General features: G+C 40.4%; 1 protein-coding gene across 1 annotated transcript; it reads right to left on the bottom strand.

The window, feature by feature from the left end:
• Positions 1–757: 757 nt before the first annotated feature.
• On the bottom strand, positions 758–24,160 carry hibch (3-hydroxyisobutyryl-CoA hydrolase). Its single transcript, XM_080037663.1, has 14 exons — positions 24,037–24,160; positions 23,403–23,445; positions 22,624–22,755; positions 21,865–21,949; positions 20,185–20,265; positions 20,013–20,065; positions 11,947–12,025; positions 6,454–6,599; positions 4,996–5,082; positions 4,839–4,897; positions 4,228–4,309; positions 2,415–2,534; positions 2,138–2,171; positions 758–1,926 (listed from the first exon to the last, which is right to left on the bottom strand). Exons 1-14 carry the CDS (start codon positions 24,066–24,068, stop codon positions 1,811–1,813), a joined length of 1,149 nt encoding a protein of 382 aa, XP_079893789.1. The 5' UTR covers positions 24,069–24,160; the 3' UTR covers positions 758–1,810.
• Positions 24,161–24,175: the final 15 nt, after the last annotated feature.

Raw genomic sequence — 24,175 nt, 5'->3', positions numbered from 1 at the left:
ACAATGAATTGATAATCATAAAGTTGGACGAGTTGGAGAAAGAGAGAGGGTGGTTTTTGTCTCATACTTTGGGAGTCTCTAGACACACCTGAGAGCCATATTAATGTTGAAAAAGTTCACTTTGATTAATCAATGTCATGGCCCAGTTCAGATATTAGCCCACAATTCCAAGCTTCTGCCACTAGTCTGAAATCAAGTCAGCTGACCTTCGACCTATATGGCGTCCCGTCATTGGTACAGTGTTTGATGTTTCAGTGTTTCAACCAAATTTTTATTACTAATATGTAATTATAATTACTTTTACCCATGAACTAGTTAGGTGGAAGTGCTCACGAGTGCGTCCCATATTAGTGGCACACATACTGACTCTATTAACAGATAGAGTACAACAGACAATATTGACTTAATACACCTGTCAAACGATACGGTTGGATATGCCGCATCCTGTATGAGAATGAAGACACAGCAGGTTAAACACACAGCTAAGAACAAAAGGATTTTGGGAATGACAGTTGCTGGCCAGCGCTTGTTTGAAGAGCAAATTGGAGCTATAAAGCGTGGGGGTTTATGTGTGACGCACAGCAACTTTGTTCTCAAGAGTTTATGGCACTTTATTATCTACAGTATGAAACTTAACAAAAACAGTTCCATGTGTCATCAGCTTACTGATTCAGTTCTAACAGAATGTCTCCAATAATCTTTTAGAAATATAAATATACCAGACTGCCAATAGTGTAATCCAACAGGCAACTCAAATAACAGTTGATCATTTCTAGGCTTCATATCTGCAGCAGCGGCTTAAGTGCTTTCATGCTGATAACAAAAGGCCCTTCATAAAGAGTCACATGTTTACAAGGACACTAAAGGAAAAAGCTCATAAAAAGATGCTGTAGTTCTGCTTAACACGAGCAGTTTCTTCAAGCAACAAGAACATGAAACATTTTAGTAGTAAAATACTAACACTCTTTATTGCCTTCTGTTCCGACGTTGATGCCTTATCCGACCGGTTCTCATAAATAATGCAGCTACAGAGAACTAATGTTTAGGCTGGTCATTTGATTCCTACTGAAAAACAATGAGTATGTTAAACATTAAAAAGACACACTAAATCGCACATGATACAACTAATGAAAGCAGATCTGTTTTCTAAAATGCAATGTATCGATCATGTAAATGCATTCAGAACAAATGTATTTATACTTGTGAATCTGATATTTGTCTAGGGAGTGTCGCTCGGATTAGAGTTCGGTAAAAAGAAAATTACATTTGAAATGCCGCTAAAAAGGGAATTAGAGGAAAAATAGAAAGAGACAACACATTATTTAGCACTCAGACAATAGTGATCCATGTCACCCACAGGAAATGTGATAAAGCACTCAGTGGTGATGAGATGGTTTTCTCCTGCCATGCCCTCATGTTGATGTGTGGCTGATTCCTTGAAGCTGCAGACCAAGAGATTAACCACAGTACAAGTCATGTGAGAAGAAAAATAGAGAAGAAAGAAAGACAACAGTTAATAATATATGTTTAGCTGTGGACCTCCATGAGACATTCCATTTGTCAGCTGGATATTTCTTCTGAAACGTCACCACAGTATTTTATGGTACGGAGTCAAAACTATGAAGTAGTATTTGACCCATGAATGCACTTTGACTTTCTCTCATCCTCAGCGTTGCATTCTTCTCACATGACTGAGCATAGAGAGATGTGGGGACAGGAGGAGGAAGCCTGGCGAAGGGTTAGCGGTGGTCTGTGTGTGTGTGTGTGTGTGTGTGTTTGATGGTGGGAAGCAGCTGTTGGCAGACAGTCATCAAAAGGTCAGCTCTTTTTCTCCCAGTGAGGAGAAGCACTGGTCCACAGCCTGCTCAGACACTTCCTCCAGTGTGGACGGGTTCCACTTGGGATTCTGGTCCTTGTCGACCAGAACTGGAAATATGAAGAAAATCAAAGACATAGAAAAAAAAGAATCAGATGATGTGACTGAGATTATGTCAGGAAACTTATTCATTGATCCTTTAAATAACATTTAGAAACCAATAATACTTTATTTTTCCATTTTGCTCTATATGTCTTAGTGCAATCCATAGAAATATGCTTCATTGTTGAAATTCTTTGCCCACGCATCGCAGTTACTTACCGGCTCTTACGCCCTCATAGAAGTCGTTGCCCCTCTGCAACACATCAGAAACATCCTCATGAGATGACATGCCGTTAACATTTACTCTAAAAGATCAAGCATTAACAAAAGTAATCCAGACGGAACTTCAAAGAAAGTTAACATGTTAAAGAATGCAATGGGATCCTCAAGTTAAAGAAATCATTCACTAATCCTGCCAATTGATCCTACAATTCTAATGACTGCAACAGTGAATTGAGTTAGCTGATACTCCAGTGGCAGTGTGTTGTGTTTGTACCATGCAGGCCTGGCTCAGTCGATACTCCATCACCAACACATCCTGCAGGCTCAGAGTGGCTCCTGCCTGCAGCTGCCTATAGGTGATTTTCAGAGATGTGGGAGACATCTTGGACAGTATCTGGAAGAAGAGAAAGATTGACTAGACTACTTAAATCTTATGTAAAATGCTCTTTTTCATGGTTTTTCGACATTAATACGTTTCCCTGGTGTGACTAGAGATTCCCAAAGATAACAACCCTTCTTTCTTATTCTCCGCCTCCACCATTCTGAAACCCTGTGTTCAAAAATCCCAGTCAGATTTCTCTCCCCATATGACGTCATAAGGAGAGAGAGAGAGAGGGGGGTGGGGGGGGGGGGGCACGTACCCTCATTACCAACCTATTGTAGCCTAGCCTCCACCTGTGATAAGCAAACACCCCCAGATCCTCCTTAATCTAACTGGCAGTATCAAATAAATCATGGAAAGGAACAACACATTACTATGTATGAATATGGCTATACATGTTTAATGTACAAGCAGGAGAGTGTGTCAGTGGGGTAGTAGCAACTGAGGAAGTGTGTTCATAATAAATAGTTGATGCCAGGGCTGACCACCTTTGGCTGGGTTTGAAAAGATACTGGAAATGAACAAACTAAAGCCATGAAACACTTCTTCAATATGACCCATATTTTAAATGTTACAATCAAAGAATAAACAGATAAAGATCATTCAGTAGGGGCTCACTATAACAGACGCTCAGTGGTACAGCATTGTTAATCCTGGACATATCAGGAGAAGAACAATAAGGGTGGGGTCTAATCTGGCCTGGACACACATCATGCATGGTTTCATTTATACAGCCTTCTACCCAAGATGAACCCTACCCTGATAGTCCGCTTATAGTTTGCTTCCTTGGTTCGCACTAGATGCAAGAATTTGTTTTTTCAACAGGTTCGGTTCCCTTTCACACCTATGGTTTCCTCTGGTCTGAATCAGTTAGTGAAGCGAACCAAAATGCAGCAGCATAAGCCATGTGAGAACGTTCTTTTCACTCATTGGTCAGATGTATCTCAGGCGGGAGCAGTAACGAATGTCCTGAACTTCTGTAGAATTAATCAGAATTTCCATCTGGGAAAACTACAGAAAGAAACTACAGGAAGTAGGTTGTCTTCCTCATCCCATAATGCATAGCGTAGCAGGCTATGGGAGCTTGATATCCAGTGCTCCCTGCACTTGGGTTGGATTCAGTCCACTCATGTTCTCGACCCAAACAAACTGCACCAGAGAGCTTTGGGTGCGCACAAGAGTGTGATTGCTGTGTTCTCACCTGCGCAAACGAACTACAGCAAAGGTACAAAAGGCACCAGAGTTTCAATCCAACCAAGCACGGCAGGTGTGAAAGCGCCCTTAATATCATTGGACAATCTAGCTGGAAATGATGTCAAAAAAACATCTGATGGATGATTCACTGAGATGAAGAGTGCATCTGCTTAGAGCTCTGTGGGATTGTGCTCCGGCCGACAAGGCACACAATTAAGACTAACCCCATTAAGTTCTTACACTGAGCTACTTACTAATCACCAACATATACTGCCAAATCCAAATAATGCCTTGGCTCCATTTCAGTACTGTCAGTGGGATATGTCTCATGGTGGGCCAACAGGGCTTCTCTAGACTAGTCTTCAACAAACCCATATAAAGTACATGTGTTCAGGAAAGTTTGTGATATAAACTATCAGCAAGAACCAGTGCTGCCAGATTCATGTGCAATCACTTGGAGATGAAAGTAATGCAGTCAGTGATTGTGATAAAGCGGAGGGTCATACTGTACCTGGGCTTGTTTGTTAGCAAACTCTGATCCGTCTGCCTTCAGGTTCTGCACAATGCCTTCCACACTGCTGGAGCTGAACAGCCTGAAGGGAAGGACAGACCAACATGGATTCATATGTTCAGAAGTGGAGTTGTGTTGTGAGGTTGGTTTGAGCTCAGAAGATTTAAGTCTGGCAATATTTGATATTTTGCTTTTGCCAACAAAACCCACAAAGAGACCAAAAACAAACAATGGGTTGATTAGAAGTAACAAGCCCTAATATCAGAGAGCTTAATTTCTATCCATAACTATTCAACACATCAGTGAGCAATGACGACAAATCCACAACTAGAATTAGCCAGCAACAAAATGTCTGAGTGACACCTGCTAAAACTACAGTGCTGTGATGTTGTAGAGTAGTGATCAGCTTCTGAAGATATACTGTAGTTCTTCAGTAAGAAATTTAGAAAGATTGGTAGACACGTTCTTGGTTTGTATCTGTTGATGGCAACTGACGACAATAACAAATCTCACATCCTTATTCTTTATGGAACAAAAGGTTTACTGTATTTCCCTGGCACACCAGTCAGAATATCTTTATATTTTTGAACACAGAAAATGTCAAGGCTTACCTGTCGATGTCAGACATGTGCTTGTCCAAGACAAACGGCTTCTCAGAGTCCAGACTGCTCTGTGGACAGAGATCATAGAAATACATAAGTTCTCAGATGAATCTCATTACCTATTCAGGCTGTCAGTCATATGCATTACATGTGTGAGGATTCTAACCTGGTTCTGGTAGGTATCTAGCAGTCTGGAAACATCTTGAGCAGAGGGAGACTTCAAGTCCACCAGCTCCGACTCTAGGTCTGCGATCTGTTGAAGTAGAAGACTTGATAGTAAGACTATGGAAGCCACTGAAATAATGCTTGTATGAATCCACTCTAGTGGCTTGTAGAAACGGTTTTAAAATATTAGAAAATAGTCCCATTTAAGAATGCAGGTCAATCTTCCCGTCTTGGTTCTCTCTAAGCCGGGAACTGGCTACTGTAGATTGAACACTTGATTAAATTGCTGTGTAGTTGTTGTACTTTAATTAACAGATGCTTGGTGTGCTCACCAACGTTAAATGGATCTATAACAAACTGACAGATGGCTGAAGGTTTGTTTTATTCTCCAGTGTATCAGTCACACTTGTCTTTGGTCAAAGTCTGCTAAAGCAAAAAAGTTGTTCAAACCAACTAAATCCGCCCAAATCAAATCTGTCCTGCATATCAAGGTTACAGTGGAAAAACAAACTGTGCCTCCACCACCACCCGCCTGCTGTTCTGACGTCACGCCAACAGCTAAAGACAAACACCACCGGCCTCTGGAACCAGGCAGTTGTTGGCTCCCTTTAATAAGAGCCAAACACCCAGTGACTCAGTGTCAGGCTTTCCATTGGAGTTTTGAGCTTAACCCCCCAACCCCCACCCGACCCTGTCCCTGCAGCACCGCTATCACTCATACTAGTGACGCGTGGGCTGTTAGGTGGTTGAGATAATGGAGTGAAAGCAATATACTGGGATAAAAATCCAGGTTGTGTTTGCAGTTGTTCATATAACAGGATTAGTAACCCTTAGTAACTCTAATGCTTTCACTGACCGGTCAGAAAAGAAAAGAAAAGAAAAGAAAAGAAAAGACAAGAAAAGAAAAGAAAAGAAAAGAAAAGAAAAGAAAAGAAAAGAAAAGAAAAGAAAAGAAAAGAAAAGAAAAGAAAAGAAAAGAAAAGAAAAGAAAAGAAAAGAAAAGAAAAGAAAAGAAAAGAAAAGAAAAGAAAAGAAAAGAAACACGAAATAACCAATTCATTTTATTTTTGTGATGGCATCGTCAGTTTAACTTATCTTGAAGGTGGGAGTCAGCGATTCTGGAGAAAGCTTGTTGTCAAAATCACTTTGTCAAAATCAGTAAATGTCTCCTGACGATCCACTGCCTGTCTGTACTGTACTGTGTGTGCGCTGAAAATAAATCCAGTTTTAATACACAGCATAGGCTCTGTATATGGGTATGTTGCTCGTTATGGTTGGTCCTTACAAAGTAGTTTACAGAGCCTAGGCTGTGTTATTATAACACTGGATTACTTTTGCAGCGCACACACAGTACGGACAGGTAGCGATGTGAAATATTCACTGATTTTAACATAAAGTTATTTTGACAACAAAGCGTTCTCCAGAGTCAATGACTCCCCCTTTAACGGAGTGGCCGTACCTTCTTGGACTCTACAAAGTGAGTGGCGACTCCAGCTCTCTGCACGTCACGTCCCTTCAGACGGAAGCCCGTTAAGGCCAGAAACAGTCCCAACTTCCCCCGCAGCCTCGGCAGGAAAAAGCCACCTCCCACGTCAGGGAAAAGCCCTGTCAAAATAAAATAGGCAACAAGGCACATTTGTGTACAGTTTCAATTTAAATGCACTTCATCAAGCGACATGCTCATCTGTCACAGTTCACTATAAATCATCCAATAACCATGATGTGACTGTAGCCACAAAGATACTGGATTTAGACTGATACTGATACTGAGACAAAAAATACAATCATTATATTGAGGAAAGTAGTAATAAATTCAAACAACACGTAACATTAACAACAAAAATCGTAGTTTAATACAAATATTGAGTTGTGTGTTGGACCCTAAAGGGACACATCACATGGCTGAGTGCAGCCAAAAGAAAGTTATCAGCTTCTATCCATCCTATATCTGGACATTTTACAGTTGATAAATCAAGTTGATGCAGCTCAGTAACAACCTATTTAAAGCAGCATACAGAATGTTTTAGCTGAGTGTACTAGATACCAGCATTGTCCTCCACACTGCCCACCTCTCCCAGAGGTGATACACATACAGTAGAGTATGGTGTTGAACAAGCATTACCAAAACAAACGATTGCTGGCACAAACATAGATGTTAAAGATAAACATGCAGATTACGAGCATTTCTGTAAAATGATCTACATAATCCACAGCATTAGTCTGAGCAGAATGTATCCTGTTTTTTTTTCTATAATGTTTCCAATTGAATGATTGTGAGCGGGCATGACATTCCATTGGCCACAGTTTGTTTTTGTATGGGGTTATGGGGAGGTGGGGGTCAGTGAATGGGAGAGAGAAGGATTACATGTGTTGACCTGATTCACGGCTGAAAATGTAATATCATAAATGCGGCAGATTATGGCTGTTGTTCAGAATGCTGGCAGGGCTGGGGTTAAATCTGTTAATCCAGACACAGAAAGGGTTCATCTTCACGCACAAGTGTAAGATGTTACGAGCATGTTTGTGTGAGAGGAGTGTATGTAGTTATGAAGGCAGGAAGGTAGGTATCACTGTAAAACCGTAAAAACAGACATTGGGTAGGATTTTTACCTACTCCGCCATTGTAGGCACACACATATTCACCCCTCTGTCGCTCTCTGCGCGTGCACGGGCAGAGAGACGTGCTCGTTTGTAGCGTTCTCTCTTCTGACTCGATAAACGGTTGTGGAATACCAGAAAAGTTTCTCGACAATTAAGTGCAGAGAGGAGTGACTGAGAGACCTGTGTTATGAAGCGCACACACTTTATAAGTGATCCCTGTATGAATATAGAGCAATTTAACATGTATATTAACCTAAATACTTCTGCTTTCATTTGTCTCTGTAGTTTGTGATTTGTCTATGTACCTTCCTGACACCGATGGTCACTGTAGTTTTTAGGAATGAAAAAGTGATTTGGTTTGGGACTATTTTCAACTGCACAATGCAACCCATTTGGTGTGCTAATGAGTGAGTATACCCAGCAGCAAGACAGTGTTATGTAAGATTGACTTAAAATAAACTACAATGGGTGTGAGGAAGAAACATGTCACTCAGTGTAACAGATATGTGTTTGAACTACAATGGAGCTCTGTAGCACAGGGGAATACGAGATTTCAGCCTTTGGATACACACACAATAATTGTTTGTTAGCGGCAACAATTCATTGTTGATTTTGGTCTTTTCATTTGTTGACAAGAAAAAAAAGGCCCTTCATCCTTCAAGGCTAAATGATGCATTTTTTATTTAGCGGTGGGCCCTAATTATTGAGCCACACATTTGCACCCCTACCTTAGAGCCTCACCCACTCCTCTTTGTCTTTTTGAAGGTTAATTGCTACATTATATAGTGCTGTTGGTAGTGGTGAGGGGAGTGTTATTAAAGGGGGCATTAATAAATGATAGCCGAGGAGCAAGGGAAGCCCTGGTCACATGTTGAAAATCCAGAAATGGATAACGGATCAGCCCTTTCTCATTTATCCTTTTGACCATCCTGAGAGGATTTGTGAGACATCAGGAAAACAATTCAATATTTTTGAGAAGCTTGACGGTAATGCAAAAACATAATTTGAATAGCCCAGGTTCCACTAGGTTAGTATGTCAACCAGTTAGCTTTAATATTATTTATGCTCCTTTAAATCTACCCCGGCATGCATTATTTAGCCTTTTGATTGACTGTGTGTATTCATTAATTCACTCACACATTCACATTGTACACTAGAGGCATAGGGGTTGGTTGATTGAGAATGACACAGAATGTCATATCAATGCTTCTATGGTTCAATGCATCTTTTGGCAAAAAGGCAGAGAGGACCACACAGCTGTTTTGAAACAGACTTTGTTACCCTAATGTTTCTGATTTCTACCAATTACAAAAGGCCCCTTCCCTTTGAACTCTAGTGTTTTTTTTCACTACCATTTATTAACCTAAGCTTGAGGAGGGTGTACACTTCCCTTCACTTGCCATAGCTTCGCTGGCAGGTTCTAGCCCAAACTATATAAAAAAACATTAAGCTGATGCTTTGACCCAAAGCAAAAATAAGTGCATCCAACCATGTGGACACAAGCCAAACACTGCAATAATCCTGCATGTACATGACATGACATTTAACCTTAAAGGCCCTGTTAGTTAAATCAAATCAAATCAGTTTTAATATCACAAATAGACATTTTACAGTCCGTACACAATATGAAACCCTCTTACAGAGAGACAATGTGTGACCACAGCAGCTCCGAAAGATTTCCTGCCTCCTCGCCAAAGTGTCTGGAGTTTTACAGACAACAGGAGTTGCTTGATTTATTTATGAGCGTTCATAATGAGACTTTACCTAATGTTTTGAAGTGTTTTCTTCACCAGCAAGTACTGGACAACAGAAGAGTGTCTGTGTGTAGATAATAGGAACACAAGCACACGCATACAAGACGACACACCCTGATAGTCACACACACTGTACGGTGCATCAATCACCTCATAAAGCCGATGCCTGCCTCATAAAGCAGAGCCTGTGCAACTGAATTGCCATTTCCTCCTCCTCTACACTGTGGCCTTGCCTCTGTGAAAATCCCACACAACAATCAGACTGCATCAACAAGAAGCTCTGCTTTGTTGTGTGCTGTCGTCCGACAAAAATAAAATTCATTCTTTGCAATGCTGCTGCAGAGATCTGAGTCAGACTCCACTGCACAACTTCACTCGAGCATCAGCTGAAGATCTATTATGGCATCCGAGCCGTGCGCGTGTGTGTACGTGTGTGTGTGTGTGTGTGTGTGTGTATTTGTACACACTAGTACAGGAATCTTTGTGAGGACCAATTTAAGATTTAGTAAGTTAAGGGTTAGGGCTAGTGTAAGGGTCAGGCAATAAATTCTGATGGGGTTAGGGGCTAGGGAATGCATTATGTAAACGAGTGTCCTCACAAAATTAGAAGTACGAGAGAGAGAGAGTGTGTGTGTGTGTGTGTGTGTGTGTGTGTGTGTGTGTGTGTGTGTGTGTGTGTGTGTGTGTGTGTGTGTGCAATACACGTGTGTGTGTGTGTGTGTGTGTGTGTGTGTGTATGTATGCGTATGTGTGTGTGTGTGTGTGTGTGTGTGTGTGTGTGTGTGTGTGTCTGTGTGTCTGTGTGTCTGTGTGTCTGTGTGTGTGTGTGTCAAACAAAAGGATGACGTGAGTGAGTGCCCTTGGGAGTGAGAGCACACACAGCCAGTCCATCAGAATATGAACAGAGACACGTTACAGCTGCGGAAAAACACAAACGTCCAAGCCACTTCTGCACAAACCACTCAAAGCATTTCCTGTTTAGTCACTGTATTCCTGATCACCAGAGACACTCATCCACCACCTCAATACAGCCATTAACCCTCTTTATGAAGTAAATACATAATGGACATAGTGTTGCCACAAAGCCAGTGTGAATAGAGCTCTGCTGCAATAGCTAGTAGTCTGCTAATAACTTCTATATTATTCACATACAATTATAGAAGTGCGAAAAGCCTTCTGCATCGAAGTGACGGAGAGCCATTCAATGCCATAACGTCAGCTGTAATTCATTAGTATTTGGAGATTTGTTAGTAAGCTCCTCAGCGCCTCAGGAGAAGGCCATCTGTCTACAGGAGTCAATTAGCTAAACAGCAAAATACAGCTTAGCACTCTGGCGAACGCCTTTTACTCTTGAAGAGCTGGCCCAGACAGCAAAACACAACGGTAATTTATTCTACATGCATTTAGCTACTGATGAAGTATTAGTATGACGTGTGTGACTGGACAAGCAGCACTAAAGCCTGAATATATCTGCTACAATTCCAGTGCAATGTACTCTTCTAACAAACGGTGACATTATTCCTTTTTTCATAATTGTATTTGGTCACGCAGTTTAGCACTTCTGTCGTTTTATACTGTATGTTGTTTTTGTGTTTGTAACACTTTAAATTTCCCTTGAGGGACAACAAAGAACTGAACTGCTTTTTGAAAATGCATGCAGTTTTGCATGTGTCCTGTGGTCATGGCCTTATGTTAATTTATACTGCCATTATCAGCTTCTTACAGGGCATATAGTTTCAATCAAAATCATGGTGTTTATTAGAATAACAATAATAGATTTTCACGATCATATAAATCCATACCAGGATGAGGAAAATGTATGCAAAATCACATGTAAAATATGGTCATCAAACTCATCACAATGTCAGGCTTTGAATTATTCAGTTGGACAGGGAACAATAAAACAATATGTTCTATTTCAAAATGACACGTGCCCATTGAAAGTTAAGGAACAATATCGCCAAATATTTCCGGAGAAGAATCAGGAGCCTCTAACTGACCGATGCTTTCTGTTTAGAAAGAGGCAAAGACAGGGTGCACTTGTCTGTGTGGTATTTTTAGCAACGCTGGTTGAAAAGGCTCTGGGGACTGTGACGTCACTGGGTCTAGACTGCAATATGTGGACAATTCTTGGGTTGCCATTCAATTTATTTTAAATGTTTCTTTTTTGTGGTCCCCGCAGAATGAGTCCCACTTACTTTAACTTGGGTTCAAATGTTGCTGTCACACCTTTATCTTAGTTTTTCTTTGAACAGGTAGTGTGATGTTCTGTCTAAAACAACCGCTAACACTATTGTTTTTTTTATTGATGCAGTAACAATGTGACAGACATTCTTTATGAGATTATCCATCCTGCTATATGCTGTGCTGAATCAATCTCATGTGTGCCTCTATATAATTCTGTTACGACTTCCCAATGCGGACCGACCCCTATGAAATGCACAGACTGCAACCAGCTGGGTCTGCAACCCAAATATGTCCCTGTTCACATAATTAACGGTCCAGATTCCCACTCGCACTGATGCATGGCCAACCAGTGACCCCCCCCATCCCTCCCTGGAGAAGAGATGGGAGCCAGAGCAGCTGGACAGTCTTACCGATGGCGGTCTCTGGCATGGCAAACAGCGTCTTCTCAGTGGCCACACGAAAGCGCCCGTGAACCGACAGACCAACGCCCTGCAGGTAGAAAAGAGCAAAGGGGAGAACATCAGTAACTGTTAAACTTCACCAATAACGCAAAATGTTATTTTTAATGGTTTTCAACATTAATATGGGTCCTGAGTGCAACAAGAGACTCCCAAAGTATGAGAACAAACTCCTCTATTTTTCTTCACCTCCACCTTTCTGAAAACATGTGTTCCAAAACACCAGTCAGGTTTCTCTTCCCTCATGATGACATAAGGGGAGAAGCCACGCCCCCCTCATTACCAACCTAACTTCACACTAACTCCACCTGTGATAAGCCACACCCCCTGAATCTATCCGGCAGTTTGATTTAAACCACCAGTTAGATTCAGATCCAATCAGAGCAGACTGGGCTTTTTGGAAGGCGGGGCTAAAAGAGACAGGCTCTAAAACCGAGTGTTTCAGACACAGGCTGAAAAGAGGAGATTTTGCAACGGCTCTGTTAGCAATTTATAGGGTTTTGGGAAATTACACAATGAAAACGATTAACATTTTGAACCTGAAAATGAGCATAATATGTGACCTTTAACTCCACAGAGAGTTCAAATGGAAAATGAAAATAAAGAAAAACAAACAGGCTTATTGTTCATTCGTTCGTTCGTTCGTTCGTTCGTTCGTTCGTTCGTGTGGGCGTGCGTGCGTGCGTGCGTGTGTCCCAGCAGGCAGAGAGGTGAAGGCTAATGTGCAGAGTTGGCCAGAGGACATTTTCCAGCACATTTGGAAGTCCATGTGTGTGTGTCCGTGTGTGTCAGATTGAAAGTTACCATGGAAACAACAACCTTGACTCGACTTACATGCTTAAAACAACATAAATAAACAGACAGGTGCAGTACAATGTAGTTTGGTTATGATGAACCGCATCAATAGAAAGACTTATTTCAACTTTTGGGGGATGAAAACACCTCACTATGATAGCATAGATCAGTCGCAGTTCAGAGCACAGTGAATATTAATAAACACAACCACACACGCAAAAAAATAAGAAAGCACACATACAGAACAGCAGCTGTTAATGACTGCTCCCCTGGAGAAGCCTGTGCAAAGCCTAAGTTCTCTATTCAAACTCCCAATACACTGCTGATGGGACAATGGCCTAATGCACTAGGAAACAATAGAAGTAATAAATTCATATACAATGTGGGCAGGGGCGGATTTAGTCTTTTCGGGTCCTGAGGATAATGAGCCTCGCATATCCTTTGTTCTCCAACTTTTTCAAACGTAAAATATCTACACTTATTTTCTTCCAATTTAAATAGTTTTATTGGCATGAAAGCTTCTAAAACAATGTTTCCAAAGCATCAAAATACAATTTTAACCAATGTACAGCACAAAATAATAATGAGTTTATAGGAATATTTTATACAGAATAAAGAATAAATTCAAATTCATACTTTCACGTTTAAATACTATGCGCATTATTTTAGTGTAATTTTCTCTTTGGGCCACAACCACCAAAGGATTGCGTCTCTTTTGCGGCTGCTAAAAAGGTGTAAATGCCTCCCTCTGCCTAATGGTAACTCCGCCTCTGAATGCTGGCGTCATCATAAAGCAAAGAATGCACACAAAAGATACTGTACTCCATATTTAAAAGGATGATAGACTGTGTCCTGCTTCTGGAGAGCATGTAATCCAACAACAGAAAGTAATCACGTTGTTTCACTGACCCTTAGTAATGTGGAAGATTCTTATTCATTTAGTTACCACCCATCCGCAACAGGGGAATATGTTGTGATTGGAGATCATACTGTACCTAAGAGCAGGGTCAGGTCAAAGCAAAACCCAATATGTCAGAAAGTGATGATGAATGGCTGTGGAAGGCCACCTTAGTGATTTACGGCTTTAAATGAATTCACAAGTGTGTTTTGGGTCATTGAATCTCAAGTCACGTCAATCGGCCTGTTCGGCTTCGTGTATGCCAAACAAATACTGCTGGTTTGCATTGATTTTGTGCAGTCGATGGGGAACATAAGTCTTAATGTCTGTCTGCCCACCCACAAGCCTGGCGGGCTGCTAAGATAACATCACGCACACCTGGAGCTTTACAAATATTCAATCTTCATGGTTTACAAAGAGTAATAAGTGTTCTTCTTGGACATTTGAGGTGTCAACAATTTTAAAGTGGTCTCTTTTATAATGGCAGCCAGTCAATGAGGAGTACTAGGACATTTGGGAAAATACACTCACTCGCTTTAATTGCAGAGAGTTAGATGAGGAGATCTACACAGCTCCAATATCACTCCATTAAATATTAGGCAAGAGACTGGATTGGTTTAGCCTACAGACTGGAAATGAGGGGAAACATCTAGCCTGGCTGACTCTATCCAAAAGTGTAAAAAAAAAAGAATAATAAAAAACGAATACAGCTTAGCCTTGAAAGCTGAATTATTTAAAAAGAAAAATGTTGCTGTAGATGTGTCATTTTTTTGTATTTCAGTGGGATTATGTAAATAGGGGACTTTTTCTTGCATATTTTTCCAAAATGTTGAACTATACACACAGGGGATGTGTTCCCCGCAGCATAACAGTTGGCCAAATTGCATGAAAGGGTGAGCAGCTGCACCGCATTAGGCTATCTCAGAGCCATAATGAAATGAAATCTAAAACGACATGCAGATCTGTTGTTTCTTCACATCCTGGGCTCTCCAGAGACACATAATCGGATATAGGGCATCACAAATGTTGCTCATTTTCGGGAATGTGGGCCTACAAGAAAATGTTTACATGTGTCAGTGTTCAAACATGTCCAACAACAAGGTGATATGTGTTTGAATTGCTTGTTTTCGAGAAGAAAAAAACTAAAAATAATGATTTATAAAAAAAAAAACATCAACTACTCAGCTAGAGCTAAAAGCAGCAAATAGACAGATGAAATTTAGACGACTATTTATGAAATAGCCGCTTGATTCTGTATTTTAGCTCATACAAGATAAATAAAACAACCTGGAATACCGCACAAGTGTAAGAGAATATATACAGGATGACACCTGCTGAATGCTGAGTCACTGCCGGCCATCAGACAGTGACTGTGCAGTGGCCCCGGATCTCAGCAACCAAGCCAGACAGATAGAGAGCAGTGCCGCGGGCGTTGTGACAGAGCACCACAGAGGATTATCATCATCTGATCATCACTGGAGAATAAACACTGGGTCTGTGCCAAGAGCTAGTTGATCTTCAGACAGAGGCAGAGCCAGAGACAAAGGTTCAACATACGACCAAACAAAAGAGACAGACTCCCACTGCTGTTAGCCAAGGAAGTGAAGTAAATGATGGCTGCGCTCTGGCAGCATGGCAGCACTAGTACACACACAAAGCAAAGACATACTCCGGGTTCATTTCTCTCATGTCAACTTAGTTTTGTAGAGTCCAAATGTTATTCATTTTCAATCCCACAGACCAGAATATGATGAAATAGAATTGAGTGAAAGTGTGTATTTTATTCTTAGTGATAGACTGGGGGGTATTCTGTGTAACTGCACTGTATCTTTGTGTGGAACGGAACAAAATTGCATATACATACTGCATATAGTACAACCAGAGTTCAAAAATACTGGACTATCCCTTTAACTTCATAATTGATATCTTGATGAATCGCCCTCATTCACTATTCTCAACATTTAATAGTTTATCATTGTGACCGTTATACTGAGTGTTTGTACACATCCTTACTGAACTGTAATTCATAATGTTTGTTTCATTTTTTTTAGATGGTGATACTAGATATATGATATAATTGATTGAATATTTCTCTTTTTAGTGATCTTCTATTTCCCATGAGCCCGAGGCCATCACTACATCACTGGATCAACTACAGAGGTGAGTCAAAGACTTTGAATTACAACTTGTGGTCTTGTATTAATGCTCATTTATGTAAATATATGGAAACCTTAGGAGCACATTTCATATTTCAGAAAGATGAGGGATTACTAGGAATTCAATTTTACTGATAAAGTGAGTGATGGCTGAATTCCATTTGGCTGCTTCAGGTCAAGGGTCTGGCTCACTGGCTTCCTAAGATATTTGAACAGAATAGAGCCATTGTTAATGTTATTAGCACCTGTGCTATGACTGTCACACAGCTTATTCCAAATTTACTCTGCATTGTTGGGATTTTTCAGATTTTTTTCCATTGATGCTGGAAAAAGCAAACAAAAAACTACAAGGAAATCCAAATAAATTCCAATAAAATCATGGTACTGTGAAAATGAAGACACAAGTTGCCTATTAACACATTTTACTGCCTTTTTTCATAGTTAAAGTTACATGTGTATAAGCCTTTAGCTATACATACGTTTTTAACTCATATTAGACCCTGCGTGAGTCATGTAGAATCAAGTGCACTTAAAATATAGATAAATGCACACTTGCATCGCAACAGACATTTCTTCCAAAGTGTAGAAATAACACACAAAGAAAAAACAAAAAGTGTAGAAATTTTGCGGGGATAAAAAGATAGGAGGGAATGATCTTGCACTGATCACTGGATGCACCCAGAGGAATGCTGCAGCCACTTAATCTCACATTACCCGGGTTTTACCATAAAAGTAGTGGAACATTGTGACGTTCTGCTGCAGACCCGCCAAGCACCATATAAGGGCATGACTACAGATCCTGCTGTAAACAATGGAAATGTGCAAAAGTGTGTAGCGAGGCATGTTTATAGCTAATGCTCAACAAACAGAACAGATGCAAAATTTACAACCTGGCCGGGATAGCTTACACCGGCTACGAATAGGGAGGGCTTCATTCATTGTGATATTTGGTTTACACTGGATCCAAACCATATATTGATAGAGCAGGTGGGCTGAAATCCATTAAAATGATGGAGATTGGTTAGCATCTTTCCAGTGCACCATCTCTGCTCTCCAAGCCAAGCAAAATGTACTAAGGGTGCATCTCCTCAATAATATTAAAGGTCACCAAAATGCATTTTTCATGGTTTTCAATACGGCTCCCTAGTGTGTCTTAAGGCCCCCAAAGTATGAGAAAAAACAACCCTCTCTCTTTCTCCAGCTGCGCCTTTATGGAAACCTGTATTCAAAAACCCCAGTCAGATTTCTCTCCCTTTATTTCATAACGGGGGGAAGCCACGCCCCCCATTACCAACCTAATTTAGCACTACCTCCACCTGTGATAAGCCACACCCCCAGATACTACTGATTCAACCGGCAATTAGATGCAGGGCCAATCAGAAAAGACTGGGCTTTTTGGAAGGCGGGGCTTAAAGAGACAGGTTTCAGACAGAGGCTGAAAAGGAGAGATTCAGCAATGGCACTGTTAAGAAATAAAAAGGGGATATTTGGACACTACATCGTGAAAACAGTTTTGAGTAGAAACCCATTTAACAATGTTGAGCCAGAAAATGACCTTGAACGATAAAAATGTTGTGGAAGAATCCGGGTTTTGGAAAACGTAATGAAGTGCTAGTGTGGAAAAGCTGGCCAGTGGGTGTGAAGAGATACAAGTGACAGATACAAATGCAGAGGTCTGTTTGAAAAGGCACATCAGTTGCATTGCTTTCCACTTCACTCTTCCGTTAAGTACTTGCTTCGACGACGTTCACTGCACAGGCTCTGAAAGGTGGAGAACGCCTAATGCAGATATCAAAATGTGCCTCCGGGTCTTTTTGGCTCTTGCTTTTGTTTTCTTATTAAATGAAGTGGACATCAGCAACCGGGGGTAAAAGGAGATCGAATCGTACAGCTCCTGACAAATATCCATCAGTTAGGCAGTTACTGCTACGCCAATCCTGTTACAAAACCGGCTTAGAAAACCGTGTGGGGAGGGGAATGTTTGAATTCTTGAGTGCAATCACAAACATGCTGAGAAGAAAGAGAGGATGAGCAATGAATAATGTGCATGAGATGAGATCCCACTGATGTAAGAGGTAAACAGACAGACAGCGTGTGCGTGTGTGTGTGTGTGTGTGTGTGTGTGTGTGTGTGTGTGTGTGTGTGTGTGTGTTCTTTGACCTTCTAATGACATGCCTTTACTCCCTGCTGATGAATGCTGGTTCGACGTGGGAGTTCCGCCCATAGCCCACAGTGCAGACCTGGGAACAGGGACTGTGTGCTGTGCTGTGCTGTGCTAGCTGTCCATATATAGAACTAGCCTGTTTTCAGCCACGACACACATTAAACAGCCATCAGCCACCGAGGATGGTTTGCGTCAACATTAGTGTCCTCTCTGTTCTGCAAATCACATAATTACCCAGAGCCGTACAGAGACAAGAGTAAAACACAAAAGAGCTGAAAATGAACATAATAATAAGAGTGTTATAAACAGTGCGAATGACTGGACAAACTTTGCGTCTCATTTCCGCTCGTATGATAAACAGAAGTGACTTGTAGCATCAACACCATATGGTGCAACAACGTACGTCAGAACCGAGCACTCCGTTGCCAGTCGTCCATTGCATCCATTACTGCACATTACCCTATGTTGTTTTTCTCTGTGTTGTTGTGACAGTTAAATGATAGCTTCTGTCTCTCTCGGAAAAGGAAAATGGACAGTGGAGTTGACATTATGGTCACGGCTGTCTAAGCGTGGGGGAGAAGACAAGCAAACACAGTGACTTTGTTTTGCTTCACAGCGTATATGATTCAACCCCCTGTGAATTCAAAGATGTCAAATGTTTGATACACTGGCTAGAAGTTGCACACGTCTTTGTTGTTGTGTGTTTTCACTGTTGTGTATTGGCAGCCAAATAGCAGCACATAGAATTAACTGCTCAATATGTAAGAAAATGACCTCACTGATACAGGTCAATAGGGAACACAGCAGTCCCTCGACTGCCATCATAGTCCAAAGTTCAACCCTTTTGTTTGCTGTTTTTATGCTTCCGCGCCAGCGATGGCTGAAGGCCAGAGGCTTTTTGTTTTTGGGTTATCTGCCCTTCTGTTGTACATCTGTCTGTCCGTCTGTCCACATGCCTATCCGGGGATATTCTTGTGAGTGTAATATCTCGTGAACGCTTCAAGTGATCAAGTGAGAGGTCAAACGGCACTGCAACTTCAAACATGTCCACTCTAATTCAAGGATGCGCTGTGACCTCAAGCATCACGAGCGCAATATCTCAAGAACGCTTTGAGGGATTTCCTCCAAAGTGTGCACAAATATCAACACTGACTCAATGATGACAGATTGTAGAAGTATCAGCGTGTGCTGTGCCCCCCATAGGCATGTACATGACAGGTGACATTCAATGTTGTGCACAGCTCTGTGCCACAGTGACACACCAACACTGACTCACTGACTCACTCACACACACACACACACACACACACACACACACACACACACACACACACACACACACACACACACACACACACACACACACACACACACACACACACACACACACACACACACACACACACACACACACACACACACACACACACACAATGAGTAATGACCCAGTGGGTACTGTCATCTCTGGACTAAAATCACCGTCAAGGTCATGCGATGGAGAATAACAAAAGACTCATTCTAAAAGCCAGACACATTCTCTGACCAGGTGAGTTGAACAATATTAATAAATGACAAACAGTTGTGGTCAAAGTCATTTCTGACAGATAAAAATGGTGTAGCCCTGTCCAGGCTGTCCTGTGAGTTATGTCTGACTAATTGTTCGGGCAAAGGCAGCACTTAACATTCAAACCAACTCTGACAGCTGGAGGGAGAAACCAGTGGAAGCAACAATGCTTTGTCACTTTATATTCCATCCAATCAGAGGCCACCTTGCCACTGGCATTAGGTTATATAGTGGCAGACAGTTCACTACTGACACCCACAGGCAAGGCTGTATATCACACCTCATAGACATAACACTGTATACTCAAAAAGGAACCAGAACTGCAATACAAGAAAAAAAAATAATGAACATAAAGTTTTTAAAATGCAAATACCCAGAGACAAAAACTGCGTAGGGTTATTACCGTTTACACTTAAATACATTCAAAATAAATGTACTCACCCCTCCCATTGTTATTCCATCAATGAGGGCGATATATGGTTTCCTGCATGTACCTTAAAAGATACAATAAAATGTGTCAAAAAATAACAAACTGCAAAGTGGGACTATAAGTGAAAGTGTACCCTTACATAACAGATATAATAGATAACACAGGTGGAACTCTAACGCTTACCAATAGCATTGTTCAGAATGTATTCCTCACGGAAGAAGTCCTCTGCCAGAGGGTCTCCAGCTTTCCCTGCCTCTGTGACCGCTGAGAGGAGAACACGCATCACAAAAAAAGAATGAAGCAACATGTTTTAGCTCTAGTCACACACACATATAAAAGATCCCTAGACCCCAGTTTGTGACCCCTCATGTATTAGCAATCAGGTCACAAAGGTATTTTAATCAAATTCGATCAACTCGTCACGGTGACCTTGCGTATTGTGAACGAAACATCTCAAGAACAATTTGAGGGTTTTTCTTTCAAGTTTGCCCACATGTAGGCTGACTCAAAAATGCACTGAATAGATTTTGAAGGTCAAATGTTACTGTGACTTTACATAGTGTGAGGTAGCAGTAACCTTGTACCATATTGTAGCTTCTTATGAGCTTTACCTTTACTTAGCATTGTCTACCACCACTGTACTTTCACCAAGCATAGAACCGCCAGGCTGTATTTCTAGTTTTATATTTAGAAACAGAGGCACAATTTAAGAGATGGGTTAAAAATCTATTTTTAATCATTCACCAGACAAAACATTATCTATTTTGGGATTATGGAAAAAACTTCAAAACGACATAAATTGTTCCTAAGCAACCTTTTAAACCATTGGCTATTTATTATCTCTTACAGACACTGATGGTCACCTATGTGGGCGACCCATATAATGCACTGTACTGCTTAATGCTTGTCACTACACACTGTCTACTCTGTATTATAGTCTAATTTATCCCTATCTTTCATATTGTAACATAGTTTGGGCAAGTACTTTTCCTACTACTCTCTACAAAATCTTGGTCCTCCAGAAACGTTTTGTTAGAATTGCAACTCGATCAGAGTCACACATCTCTTCTGCTCCTCTATTTCAAAAACTACAAATTCTTACTATTTACGATATCAATATTTCTCAAATATGTGTTTTTATTTATAAAATACATTCAAGTGAAGGGAATATTCCTGAACATTTCAAGACTTACTTTAAAACAAATTCACAGGTCCACTCCTATTCAACTCGTCAATCTTCAGATCTTCATCCTCCTAAATTTCTTACTTGTAGAGGTCAATTTTCAATAAGATTTAGGGGTACCAAATTATGGAATGGCTTTTCCCATCTGGCAAAAAAACTGTTCCTCTATAAAATGCTACAAAAGAAACTTAAAAGATCATTTAACTGTTGTTTTGTAATTGCTTTTTTTTATTTTTTATTTTTATATTATTATTATTTATTTTTTATTTTTTTTATTTTTTTTGTTGTTGTCTATGTCCCCATGTTTTATTTTGATTTACATATGCTCTAGGAATTAATAAATTATGTGTATAAACCAATATTCCCTTCACGGACTTACATACACACTCATACACTTACACACGCACATTTTCTGCTTTTATATTGATGTTATTATTATGTTGTTATTATATATAATTTGTTATTATTAGTTGTTTATCACTTTATGTAGTCATATGATTTTTTGTATGTTTATTTTGTGTTTCCTTATAACTTTGTGAAATTTTAACATTATTTAGGTGGAGGCTTCAAATAAGCCCATCGGGTTTTCTGCCTCTCCCTGCACTGTATGTTATTTGTATTCTTTGCCATTCTTTGTGTATGTTTCTTTTTCTAATTGTGCAAAATAAATAAAAACTTACCTCTGATGTCTCCACCGGCACAGAAGGCTTTGCCACCTGCTCCTTTGATGATCACAATGTCAGTCTCATTGCCACTCTCCCAATTCTACAGTCATAGAATCAATTTTTAAAAAAAGGAAGGCAGCAAATTTACATGCAATCATCAAAAGAAGATCTGATGTTAATGGCATGTGTCACAAGGCTGAAAGCCAGTCCAACCAAAAACAAAAACACCTAAATGTAGTATTAACTCAAAAAAATATAGTGTTAAAGATTAATAAATAAATTAAAATGTGTATAGTGCAGTATGCTACATCAGTGTAGCAGTTTGGAGTAAATAGTGTGTATTGAGTACAAGCACGTCTGTAACTGTTAACAAGTCTTTATCATCTTTATGAGTGAGTCTACCCAACTCTCAATAACATCAAGATCTGGACAATGTCAATCTAAGTTAAACATTGGCTGTCATTTATGACCAGGAACACACTGCTGTAACAAATGGGGGCGGGACTCGATAAGCCTTAGGCTTCTTCCGTCACCCTTCGGACAACACAAATTAAGACGTATGATGTGAAAGAGATAATTGTGTATTGTGTGGAATTGTCCGAAAGAATAATAATTAAAAAAAATGACATTTGACACACTACAGGGTTTGACATTTGCCCCAGTTGAGGTTTGCATTAACCAGGCTTTACACACACACACACACACTTTAAACACACACACACACACTTTAAACACACACACACACACACTTTAAACACACACACACACACACACCTTGAGCTGTGGGTAGATCTGTCGGATCATGGTCAGGTTGAGTGCGTTGAGGACTTTCGGTCGGTTTATGGTGATCACTCCGGCGTTGCCCACTTTCTCCAGGAGAATCTCTGGTTCCACCTGACTAGACATCTGATAGAACAGAGAGACAGGAGAAGGACAGATCTGAGTTCAGTCTTTACAATTGACTGGGATGAGCACACGCATAGCAGGATCCCTCTGATTCACTTATACAGTGAACTGACTATCACCACATTGACACAGGAAAGACTTGGAATGAAACTGAAGCTTTTATGATGACTGGCATCACTTGAATGAATAATACATGAAACACCAGTAAAACAAACAAGAAGGCATTTATTCCAAATAGAGTGAAGTATAACCTCAATTCCGAAAAATGTTACTCAGTGTTGTTAAAAGAAAGGGTGATGTAACACATTGGTAAACATGCCCCTGTCCCAACTTTTTTGAAACGTGTTGCAATTTTTAAAATTGTATATTTGTGTATATATTTACAAAAAAATATAAAGTTTATCAGTTTAAACGTGTACATATATGTTGTATTTGTACTGTTATTTATTGAATAGATGTCGAAAAGGATTAGGGAATGATCACTTTCAGTTTTATTCACATTTTACATAACGTCCCAACTTTTCCGGGATTGGGGTTGTAAATTTGATACAGGGTAGTATAAAAAAATGTGCATATATATAAATAGATGAACAATGTAACTATAGACAGATATAAACATAATGTTATGAACCGGCGTTATTGCTCACCATGTGTCCCTGGATACGCTGCAGTCTGCCAACGGACCTCAGTCTGGATGGAGGGGGGGGGACAGGGGGACAGATGTGATGTAACCATTTAATACACAGGTAAACAATGGAACATATCATGATTCAGATTGTTGTTATATTGTGTGAAACTGATATGAGAAGGTCCAAATTAAGAGTGAGACTTTTGTATTTAAAGAATGGTGGGAAATGGACAATACTTTACAGAAGTTTGGTTTGGTTTCATTCATACATATTTTTGTCTGTATTCGTCTCATCTGTCTCATTATCCTATGTGTTGGGATATCATGCTGTTGTGTGTGTGTCTACAGTAGTCGACTTCGTCTGATAATGACCTATGTCTTATTTTGTGTGTGTGTCACAATGTACACACACACACACACACACACACACACACACACACACACACACACACACACACACACACACAGTCAATTCACTGCCAAGATCAGATGAGCACCATAATTTTCAACCCTTTACTCTCATGCATACACACATCCAGTGGCTTGCATCCTCGTGTCTGACTTCAACCAGCTTTACTGACATTCAATAACAAGCCACACAATGTAATGAAACACCTATAGTTTCATTAGAAACACCGTGTCTCGCCACATACCTGTAAGCAGCTGTCAAAACAGTTAGCGACATTATTATTATATGTAGACGTATGCGTGCTGTAGCCAGAGGCAGCACTTCTAGGCACAGCTTATTGCTTTCCTTGCTCTCTCCTCTGAACTCTGTGCGTTTACTTCCGG

Source organism: Ammodytes marinus (genome assembly GCF_949987685.1).
Source record: "Ammodytes marinus genome assembly, chromosome: 12".
NCBI lineage: Eukaryota > Metazoa > Chordata > Actinopteri > Uranoscopiformes > Ammodytidae > Ammodytes > Ammodytes marinus.
This window is presented reverse-complemented; position numbering and strand designations above follow the sequence as displayed.